At 39.7% G+C, this 12077-nt stretch overlaps 1 protein-coding gene across 5 annotated transcripts in view; it reads left to right on the top strand.

The window, feature by feature from the left end:
• The window catches only part of LOC135898197 (FHF complex subunit HOOK-interacting protein 1B-like), a 49345-nt gene that overhangs the window by 20889 nt on the left and 16379 nt on the right, over positions 1-12077 (top strand). For 3 of the 5 annotated variants that reach the window (XM_065427025.2, XM_065427024.2, XM_065427027.2), the window contains 4 exons: positions 230-316; positions 5427-5477; positions 8649-8816; positions 9777-9856. In XM_065427025.2, the coding sequence (XP_065283097.1) occupies positions 230-316; positions 5427-5477; positions 8649-8816; positions 9777-9856 (386 nt within the window). The remainder of the gene's footprint in view (positions 1-229; positions 317-5426; positions 5478-8648; positions 8817-9776; positions 9857-12077) is intronic. The other 2 variants (XM_065427026.2, XM_065427028.2) reach the window with 1 other exon arrangement.

The following is a 12077-nucleotide window of genomic DNA, read 5'->3' as shown; positions in this document are numbered from 1 at the left end:
TATGTCTGCCATAGTTCATGCACACTTATAGTAAAGGAAAGTTTTTGTTGAAAGCAACCACGGTAGGGTTTGAATGAGGTATTTTGAACACACCGAAGGGAAGATTGTGGTTAAGTGATGTGTAAATAATTATTTCAAGTTTGTGGAACTGTGGTTATGTGACGCTCTCACCAGCTGCCCTAGAGTGTTCACTTGTGTGTGTGTCTCTCTTTGTGCGACTCTTTTGAAGGTGTCTCACGCAATGGTCCAAGAGCAGCTTCTAGAGTACATCTACCAGGGATTCCTGATACCTGTCATGGGGCCTGCCCTGCACCAGGTCTGTGCATAGTCTTTGTGAAACAGAATGCCGCCAGAACATGTTTGGTGAGAGCAAGGAGGCCTGCATGTTGTAGTGCTTTACTTTTTCTTTCTTGCCTCTAGTCGTTTGTCTTGCTGTGTGCTCATTCATTGTGTTGCACATTGTGGATAGCCTTTAAGTGAAACTGTCTCCTCTGGACCAACTCTCACTTTTTTCTGTTCAAATGCATGCAAGGTGCAAAAATTATGTCCTACTGAAGTTAGTGAACCGATATGAATTAATTTTGCTGCATTTGAGACATAAAGCTAAACTGTATAGACAGCTGGAGCAGCATCTTGATTTAGATGGTCAAAGCTTTCAACATATTGCTGAAAGCTTTGACTATATATATTTGACTATATATATTTGAATATATATATATATATATATATATATATATATATATATATATATATATATATATATATATATATATATATATATATATATATATATATATATATATATATATATATATATATATATATATATATATATATATATTGACACATCAAATTTGCAATTGAAGGAATCTATTTGAAGGCATGAGGGAGATATCAAATAGCAAGGTTACACAGTAGCACACTCTGTGCACTGGTGCAATGGCATTAGGTCAACAGCCCATCTCTGTGGTCAAGACAGCCTGTTTGTTTTCTGCTGATAAATGAAAAGGTGGAATTTGAACCTCTTAGCTCAAAGGAGTGAACAGACACTGCTGAAGTGGGACACAGTACTGTGTTACCAGATGTGGTCAAAATTTTTGCCTGCTCCCTGAACAAGACAGAAATGAAGGGGCATGACTGGTAGATATTAATGTAATGCTGTTAGAACATACATGGCAGTTGGTTTGGCTATTGTCCTCTTGTAGTGGACAAGCAATGTTTGTTAGCAGGGACCAATCATTGTTGCCCAACAGTATTATGTACCATGTGTCTCAGCAAAGCAGAAAAAACTATTTAGAGACAAGTAAAGTCTGCGTTAAAAACAGGCAGCTTCCTTTATGAAGTGTGGTTTGCTGTTGCATTTTTCAGAGATAGCATTATCACACAAATTAGTGTATTAAGGCTCCTATGAAAAATTTTATTTGTTTACTTATGACACATACAAGGTGTCTCAGCTAACACGGAGTAAGTCTTATTTAATAAGTGAAGCCCTCTATGGGAGATGAAACCAAATTGATGTTGTTAATAGCTTCCTAAATAATCCTTGAGTACTTGTTGTGTTCTGCTTAATTGAATAGTTAGTACTGACTAATTAAAATACTTTTTTAATGATTAGTTCAGAGATGCTATGTCACTACTAGGTCTTTATTGCACATTGGCAAACATCAGTTTTTTTTTTTTTAGTGCACTACCTTTCATACGTCCCTTTCTTTTTTTAATGATGCGCATCACAGCAGTGCTGCTTTCAAGTTCCTTGCCACATTATTTGATATATTGCTTTATTTCATGTTTTTCATGTTCCCACATTCCTTTAACTTCTCCACTTTAGCGAAATACCGCTCATGACAAAGTCAATTTCTTGTCCTAATGACTTTGTTACAACGAGGCTTTACTGCAATTCTATCAGTGAATAAGCCTAGCTGGCTCGTGTGACATTTCAGGTTTCTTCAATGTGGCAGCTACATTTGTGCTGCTGTTTGGATTTGCCTGATGTGGCAACAAGGGCTTGTGCAACAGTTTCTTACACAGGGTGTTTCAGCAAACGCTTCGAAAACTTTTTTTTTTTTAATTGACTGTTGCAGACAGCACAATTCTAGTCCACGAGCTGGTCTACTCGAAGAGGTGGACTTTACTTGCACAAAAATTGAAAACCATAATACATTAGACTAATTCACTAAAACATGCTAGTTAGCTTTTTAGCTAATTACCTTATGGCACATATCGCAATTCACAAATTCTAGCGAGTGAAAGTGCAAGGTATGTTCACTTGAAAATAATTCTGTGGAGGACACCATTTACCAGATGTGCACTGCTAACTTGTGGTAAATATGCACTGTCGTTACACTTACTTTCTTGACAAAACGTCGTTTTATGCATCAAATCATGGAAGTAACTGGAATGCCAATACATTTCTCTGCAAAATTTAGGAATTAGTATCTAAAAACTGGTGTCATGCTGAGAATTAGTTCCAAGTGTCGCCTTGCAAGTTTCCTGGCTAGAATTTCCAAATTGCAGTATGTGCCATAAGATAATTAGTAAAACACTTAATTAGTGAATTTTTGTTAAATAGTCGCTCATGCTTTTTTTTTTTTCAGAAGTCAAGTAGACCTCCTCACGGACTAGAATTGTTCTGTCTGCCACAGGCAATATTTTTTTTTAATTTAAAAGTGTTCGCTGAAACACCCAGTATACTTGACATTAGCAGGTTGCTTATCATTATCGTAAACTGTTGGAACCTCATGGCTGAGCTTGCATGTGGGGCTGATCACCAACAAATGCTCAGTGGCCACACTAAGTTGAAATGCCCCATCAACTTCATGCAACAGCTGTGTTAAGTGTAAATCTCGTTTAGTTCGTTGGCAGCATGTTTGAATGCAGCTTTGCTGTGGTGCGCAGGGGACGAGCAGCTTTAGCTTTTAAAGAAATTGTTACTATCTTCTGAATGTGGTAAAACAAGCTACACAAGATTTAGCGCGTCACAAACAACTCGATGATATGGTTTCAAATGTGCTTTGAAAACTTAGTATTTATTGTAGCAATTGTAAATAATTAAATGGTTACTTATTTAATCATTACTAATAATTTAATGATGAAGAGCAAAAAATAAAGGAGGCTTTTCAGGTGGATGCTAACAACACAGAGTTGGTTTCATCCACATAGAAGACCTTGCTCCTTTGATGTGCTTGCTGCATCTTAGCTGGCAGTCTGTGGAATCGCAGCAATAAAATCATAGGAATGTCTGTTTATTAGGTGTGCTTAGACTAATGTGAATTTTGACGTTCGTTTCCATGCTGGAATCTTCAATTTTTTTCTGTACCTCTTTTGTTTTTTTGAAAGCCTTTCTCGTGACTGTTTGGGTTAGTATAACATGGAACAAAAAGCATTCGTCACTGCAAGTTTAATGTACAGTCTAGAGACTTTTGGTAGTCTCAGGATTCCTGGTAAATGGGTATACCTTGAAGATAGGCTGGCTCCGTTTCTGCAATGGTAGCGAGTGCCCCAAGTCAACTGAAAAAGACAGTTTTTTTAAAAGTAAATTTCTAGCTGATAATTTGGACCTGTGAACTTATCACTTCGGGGCATGCCCCTAACTTTATATCTTTGCTGAAACAAATGATACATTTAATTAGTTCTCTTAATATTTGGTGTGTTCTAAGAATGGAGCTTTTTTGAAGAAATTATGCAACTGTAAGTAGGTGTTCGGTTAATTCACTAATTTTCCAGAAAGTTAAGGTGTTTCAGTTTGCATAGAGCCAAGAATTCTTTTTTTTTTTTTTATCTTGTATACCGAACAGTTACTATGATTTGAACATACATGGGGCCATGGGTACTGGCAAGCTTGTGGCATCTTTGCTTGAAGTTTTGTCTTGCAGTGTCTGCATTTCCTCGTGCATTTTTACCCATTCTGACTTGCTTGTATTATCCTTGGTTGGTGTTGGCTTGGTTTACAAGTTTTCTTAGCTAGAAGGTACTTGGCAAACCTTTCGACAATGTAGAAGATGTTAAAAATCCATCACGTACACTTTAACAAAGGAATTGGCATTGTGGTCATTTTGTGTAGAAGCAAATACAGCAGTCAGATTTAACAGCCTCTACTCTCTGCCATTAGGAATCTGGATTTATATTGCCATTTACCTCTTGAATTTTGTAGCTATAAGGAAATACCTAATTTGTTCTTTTGGAAAGGAAGTAGTTGTCCAAATTCCTATTCAAATATTTCCCAGGGGCCTATACATGCTGTTTACCAATAAGGACACTAGACAGATATATGAATTCAAGGTTTGCTGGTGGATTGCATTTTTGAAATGAAAATAGGTCAGTTTTACTATGAGCCAAGAATGGCTTGTATAGCTAAAGCAGTCAGGACTAGAAATTGCCACGTCATCTCTCTTGCTGTAGGTTTCTGCAGCATCAGGAAAAGACAAGCAGTCGCATAATAATAAAAAATATTTAAGCCACATAAAAATGAATGAAAGTCCACCTCACTACTCCTGTGAACTTTTGCTGCGCAAGAAGGACATGCAGAAAAAATTCATGGCATCACGAAGAAGTCATGGGAGCCACAATTCGAGTGTGAAGCGCCAACAGACAAAACTGGCCCTTGTTTTCTCACCCAAAAAGCAATTATTTTCCACTAGAGGAACATAAAGATGGCTAGGAAGATGTAATCTACTGAAATCTGTAAACTTAATTCATTGTTTCTGGCAAGTTGTCCTTTTAAAGAATGAGCATGTGGCTTTTAGGAAGGATTTGCTGCTTTATATTTATAAACAGTGACATATTTTTTTTAATAAGTTAGCCAGGTACCAGGCTGTGAATTGGGAGTTTAGAGGTCATTTTTTATTGTAAGCAAACTGTATAGCATGGAATTCCATACTAAGGTCAGTAGAGGGAAATCTGGCTCCACATGCGCTTTTACTATGATGGTTAAAGCATGGTAATGATGGTCATTTACTGATTCACAGGAAGTTGCCTCAGAATATAAGTTAACTGTGCACATAAAATACTTCACTTCTCTGGTGTTGTGTTGCAAGACAAGCACATAACACAAAAGGAGCCGTAAAGGACAATAACAGAAGCTAGAATTTTCCATTCCTTTTTAATGAAGCCTTGCCGAATTGTTAAAAACTCTGTGTGTTACCTGTGATTCTCACCAAGAATGAATGGTTGCAGCGCCAGATTATCCTCTGGTAACCTTAGTGTGAAATTGTACGGTGTCTAGGCGGGGCATGTTGTAAGGTGCAGGTTTCAGTGGTAACTGGCAAGTGGTGGTGGTAAACTGTTGATGATTTAACAGTGCACACCGTTCTTTCAATCTAATTGGTCTCTGCCCGTCCCTCTCTTCTTTCACTTTTGTTCTTTTCTCCACCGCTCTCTGTCGCCCCTTCCCCCTCACCTACAACGAAAAAATTGGCATGGATGCTCAGGATACTGCGGATATAGATGTTGACACTCTTGAGGGCTGCACCATATTTGCGGTCAGTACCCTGTCGGGAATCATGTTGTGTTTCTGCGCACGTTTTGCCTCCTCCTCCTCAGAGGAGGAGCAGGAGGGATGCAGGCATGTTGAAGGAGGCTGTGCACTTGTGCATAACAGATCAGTGCTGAACTTGCATGATGCATTTCTTGCTTTGTTGTCCTAGTGTGAGAGCTGACTTAACTGAGCAAGCAGCAATTACTTTCCCACTATACATGAAGTAGAGGAATATGGGGCAGGAAGTTTTCAGGGAAGGTAGCACTGAGGAGTGAAGGGTTTATTTTTGCAGCCTAGCTTTTTTTCTTTTCCTAATAATAAAAGGTGAGATTTGTGTACTGAAAAACCAGTGATGAACTGTTCACGGTGCTATTGTGGGCAGAAGTTTCCAGGATGCACAACTGAGAGCTGAGGTGTACTTTCACACCACCTGCAACCAGCGTATCTGTTTTCAGGTCTGCAGAAGAGTGCATGCATGCTTAGCTGAAGGCATTCATGTGCTCCTGCTAACTTGCAATGTGAAGCTTTCCTCAACGCATGTTACAGTGTGCTCTTTTAGCAGCTGATCAGTTAAGGAGCTTCTGCTGTGGTTATATAAACTAAAGACATCACTTTTCTCTATTACTGTGCCCTCTATTGCTAGTCCTTGGAGTTCTAATGTCCACTATATACTGTATGAAACCACAAGAATCTTGATTGAGAAATAAAATGAACTATAATAAACGAACATAGTTAACTACGTATTGCATGGCCAAATCACTAATGTGTAAACACAAATGCTCTAAAGCACATAGAATATTTTTAGAACTTCGGGTATGCCACCTGTTCACTTGAGCAGTTGTTGAATACCGTTTAAAAATTTCAAAGTTCTTTACAAAATAATATATGTCAGAAGATGAGTAGGTATGAACTCATCATTGTGTCTTATCTAAAAAGACAGCATTGAAAATTGGATTTTGCAATTTTTGTTTCTTGCAAAAATCTTACATAAACAAAATTTTAAAAGCTTTTAAGATTTACTTATTTTTTTTTTTAGAATCTAGAAAACACATTTCTCTGAGAATGCTTCACTTGAAATATGCTAAGAAAATCTGCTGTCTACTAAAAGGACATTTTTTATTGCTTGTTTAGAGTAAAACTGCTCTTGTTTAGTCTAAAGTCTGCTAGATTTGGTGGGCATGTAGGATACATACATACCTTTTATTTTGTCAAAAACAGGTCGGTCATCAACAATTACCATAGCAGTATGCCTTGTTTGCTGTTGGTGCATCTTGGAAACAAATGTTCATGAAAGTATCTGGAGCTAACTAGTCTTTTTCTTTTTTCATGGATTAAACGACACGACTATAGCATTGCTTAAGTTAAAAAAATTCTTGCCTTGCTTTTTGAGAAAAATTTTATTTGGGATCATTTCTTGAAGAAAAAGGATGATGTTATGGCCTCTTTTGTACATATAATCAGCAAGTAAGGCCTTCTGTCAGCATAGCCTAAAACATAGCAGTACTTATCTGACTTATATTTTTGTTGAATTAATCCCCAAATGATTAAGAACAAATGAGTGAGTATATCTAAATTTACGCCACTTTAGGGCCTTACAAATTGCGGCACTTTGCCAGCAGATAAATCTACAGTGCTGCTTTAATAGCCTCAAGTTCAACTTCTGCTTATTTATCTTCACACTTCAGGCAAGCAGCCTTTGTAGCACGCCACTAACATCCCTGAGGTCAACAAATGTTTGATAAATATGTAATCAGCCAAATTCGTTTATCTTTTTTTATTTTAATCTGCTGCCCTTGTGCTTGCTCTTGCATTTTGTTCTAGCATATGTTCTGCAGTGTTCATGTTTTGACTGCCTTATTGTTGCCTGCTTAGCTTGATCTTTTGCTTGTGTCTCTCGCTAGAACAAGCATAATATAGCTTTGTCTGTCAAGAATTTATGTTGGGTTGTGCTGCCATGCTGTCCAGAAATTAACAATTTTAGTTCCCGGCACAGAACATTTACACTGGAGTCTCTTGTGTGTGCACTGTGCTTCCAGAAGTGTGTCTGCTTCATTAGAAGAGCATTCAATATTTTACCATGAAGTTTTTAGCCTTCGTCCTGAGTTTTCTCTAGAAAACATTACAGAACCTATGTGGAAGACTGGCTCCACTTTTCTAACTGCCTGGCAGAAAGAATAACACTCTTGCCTAACACAGCTATTTCTCACGGCATGCTAGCACTCTTTTTAATTCTCACATGGTGTCTAGTTTGATATTGTGCTTTGTCATGATTGTTACAGGGTTTACAACCTATACAGTTAAGAACTGGTGGCAGAAAATCTGATATCTTGGTGATCATGTGCTATTTCACGGATGACATACTGTAGTAACACAAAATTAGGCACCCTGCAAGTGTGAGCACTGTTCTGTTGTTTAGCGGTCGTATTTCAAGCTGGAAGCAATGGGGGGTGGGGGGGGGGGAGGGTATATTGTCGTTATTAAATTCTAAGTGCATTCCTTTAGTTCAAGAGCCCACGATTTGGGATAAAGCTGGTGCTTGATTTGAGTTATAATACGGCACATCAAGATTGGCCATTTGGGATTATTTGGTCTTTAGGACGTGAATAAGTTATATAGCCAGGCTAGGAGAGCCCCAGAGCCCTTAAAGTAATGTAGACATTGCAAATACGAATCTGTTGCTTGTAGAGCATGTTGCTACACTCACTTTCTGCACAGTAGGGAACACATTGTGTGCACTCAATGGCGCCACAATCATTGTAGTGCGTTAGAAATAGCAGTGCGCAATTATTTGTCATAACAGCGTGCATGTAAGCATTGAGGGGAAGGTACAGCTGTGTTCAAGGGAACAGGTCTGAATCAATCTCAATGCCTCCTTGTTACTTCGTTATTCCAGAAATTCTCGCTGGAGGTTTTGTAGGTGGTGCTTTGTTAGGGCTAAAACCCATTTTAGGGACTCTTCAGATGGCACTCAATGTTGAGCAGGACATTTTTTTTTTCATCTGCATTGATGTAAAATAATCTAACAGAGGTGAAGACATAATGTGGAAGAGTTCCAGAAATCAATATGCATGCATTGTATTGTGTCACAGGAGCATGTATAATGCTGGCCTGTTAGTATAACTTTCACTGAACATGCTTCCATCTTTTGTTTTTCTTTCCTCAATTGGATCGACAGAACACACTGGAGGAAATAGTCACTGCAACAGCATACCTGGACCTCTTTTTGAGGACAGTCACGGAGCCCCAGCTGCTGTTGGTGTTCTTCAAGTTCCTGATTACGGAGAGCTATGAAAGCCACAGGATTCTTAACACACTCATAAACCGCATTGGAGGACACTCTCGAGTATGTTCTGTGTGGTGATGATGGTTAAGTTTTGGGGTTTGTTTGGAAGCACACTGTTTTTCGTGGTAGCTGCCCACGTACATTTAACCATGGTGCTCAAACTGGCTGCTCCTAAAAATTGCAAAGGCTGCATGATTGAACAATTGTCAGTTTGCTGAACATCAGAGCTGCAAGGAATGCTTTACAGAAAAAGAATTTCCATTGAAAACTTCCGCCAGTTGTGCCTAGCAAGGACAGCCTTTACATCTCTTCTTTATTGTTGTGTTACATCTCTTGTTACTTAATATGCCTGAACTTTCTGCAGCTGGTTGCACACTTCATTCGTTTCACAGTATATCATGGTTTCATTTGCATGCCACCATTTATTTCATATAGGGCAAATGCTCCCAACTGGCTGTGACATTACACTGCTGACAATGAGGTTGTGTGTTCAATTCCCACTACTGGTGGGTGCATTCCAATGAGTGTGGAATGTAAATTTGCTTATCTGCCATGCTTTAGATGCATTTTAAAGGACACCAGGTGGTAAAAATTAATCCAGAGCCCTCAACTAGAATGTCTCTTGGTACTGCTATGCTGTCTTGGGATGTTAAACTCAGTTGATCAATCTGTCATTCAATCCATATAATGCAGGCTTCATGCAGAATACATTGACAGCATTGCCTGCATTTTCAGTGGTGCAGGTCTAATTTGCGAGTCGGTGGCCCCATTTGGTTCTCTGTGAGCGCAGAATTGGCATTAAACTGGCGTGAGCTATTTGACAAACTGCAGGATAAACTGGGTAGACATTTCGTTTCGTTATATTATGGTATAATGACACAGAAACTCCATTTTCTTAGTTGCTTTAAGGGCCAGCCTTTCACATTCTTGATGCTTTAATGTTGAAAATAATTTATCATGTGCCACTCATCGACCTTGCTGCATGTTTGCCTGCTACAGTGCGTTTCTGTCCTCTTCCAGCTGTGCTTGGTAACAATGGCACTTTTTCGGACGCTACTAGATTTTAACTGCGAAGACATCATGTTGGAGCTCGTGCTCAAGTGAGTACCTCTTTTCATTGGAAAACTGCGAGCTTTAGCCAGCTCTGTTGACATTATGTGGAATTTGGTGTACTCCCTACAAGTATTGTTATTTTGATAAAAGTGTACATTGAAAACTTTGTGCATATGTATACATATATATACACAACACTGCTTAAGTACTCCAAAGGCCTTAAACCACGTGCAGCTAAAAACTTTGATCTGCACTGAAGGTTTTGATGTGCTTTCTTAGGAACATTATTTAACATAGTTTACTTGTGTGCGTTTACATACACGGTTCGATTACGCAATAGGCATGTGCGCTGGTTGCTCTGGTGCAAGCAAGTTGAGTGGCGATTCCTCCAATACGACTACTACCCAAGGTTCGAATCGGAATATATCTATTTCACTGTATCTGCTTTTTTATTCTTATTATACGTACTTATGGAAGACTATCTGTATTTATGAATAAGCAATGCTTGTTTACCTAAGGAAAATATTTTTTGTCACTTTGTGATCACTATAAAAAAGTTGCATAATTTTTTTTAGAAATGCATCAGTCTGAAGATTTCAAATCTGCAATAAAAAATTGGACTCTGTGAAGTGGCAGTTGGAGAAAAAAAATTGAACCTCAAAGGGCTAAAGCAAACTGCGCTAACATTTTAACGTGTTCAAAAAATTGAAGGTACAGTAAGCTCGTTAACTTTAACTCACATATCTCAAAATATTGGTTAAACTTATTTAAAAAAGCAGATTAATCCCAAACCACAGACATTTGAAGCCATAAAACAGCTTCTCTCTCCCCGCACACTGCATGCATACTGCATGCCCTCCTAATTGCTTCAGCTCTGGAGAGAGAGAGAGAGAAAATAATGTAGAGAAAGGCAGGGAGGTTAACCAGAGGTAGTTCCGGTTGGCTACCCTGCGCAGGGGGAAGGGTTAAGAGGGATAAAAAGAGAAACAGAGTAGAAGGGGGAGATAGAAAGAAAGGGAGACAAGCACGAACAAAGCGCGTACACTACAGAGCGGTAGGGGGCGGCATTCTTAGAGTCTGTCGTGAAGCCCCGTGGACCGCAAGAACCTTAGTAGCGCGAGTAGGGCCTTCAACGCGAATGTTCTTTCGGAGCATTGGCCTAAAGCTTTTAGTTCTGAAATTGGACGATTGTCCAACTGGTCCAGCACTCTGCACATCACTTGTCTCTCAGCACTGTATCGCGGGCAGACACAGATAATGTGTGCGAGCGTCTCGTCGATGTTACATGTGTCGCACGTGGGGCTGTTGGCCATTCCTATGAGGAAAGCATAGGCGTTTGTAAAGGCAACGCCTAGCCACAGACGGTAGAGCATAGTCTGGTCACGTCGGGGTAATCCAGGCGGGAGGTGCATCCGTATGTTCGGAGACAACGAACGCAACCGACACATTGTGAAAACATTCGAGTCCCACAGGGGCAAAGTACACTCACGGGTCATCAATCGCAGCTGAGCCGCAGCGTCTGTTCGCGAAAGCGGAATGAAGACTCGTTGACCACTTTCATGTGCAGAACGGGCGGCTTCGTCGGCGTGGTCATTCCCGCTGATGTTACAATGTCCTGGAAGCCACTGAAAGATTATGTTGTGTCCCTTGTCATAGCTTTGGTGATATATGTGCCGAATTTCTGAGGCCAGTTGTTCATTGGGTCCGTGGCGCATTGGGCTTCGTATGCACTGAAGGGCTGCCTTGGAGTCACTAAAGACTGTCCATTGTTGCGGTGGCTTCTGCTTAATGAAATCAAGTGCAGCACGGAGCTGTTACTCGCAAAATGAGAGCAGTAGAAAACGGGGTTCCACACAAGAGCCACTTCTTCGTCTGATCTCAGCTCTGGAAACATGAGAGCTAAGTATTTGGCACAGCATCTTTTTTTTTTCATTTCTTTTCTCTCTCTTGCCAATGGCACATCTGCTTGGTCATTTCAGAGTGCTTCAAACACCATCTAAGACAGCAACATAAATTTAGTTCAGTTGCTGTCCCGTAGTTGCTTCACCGTAGGCTTCAGTGGCATTAATGAAACCTTATTATCACTACTGGTGAATTTACTCTCATGATGAATACACTCCACTTTTCCAGTCAAAAAGCAAGCTTTTCTTTTCCTCGCACAATGATCGCAGCCCAAACTTGTTGGCATGAAGTAGGAGACATATCGTACAATTCAGCATCTGATACAGTGTCCCATGTGCCGGATCAGATGTCTGACGTGCAACGAAA

The sequence above is a fragment of the Dermacentor albipictus genome, chromosome 3 (assembly GCF_038994185.2).
Source record: "Dermacentor albipictus isolate Rhodes 1998 colony chromosome 3, USDA_Dalb.pri_finalv2, whole genome shotgun sequence".
NCBI lineage: Eukaryota > Metazoa > Arthropoda > Arachnida > Ixodida > Ixodidae > Dermacentor > Dermacentor albipictus.
Note: the sequence above shows the minus strand (reverse complement) of the source record. Positions and strands in the feature narration are given on the sequence as shown.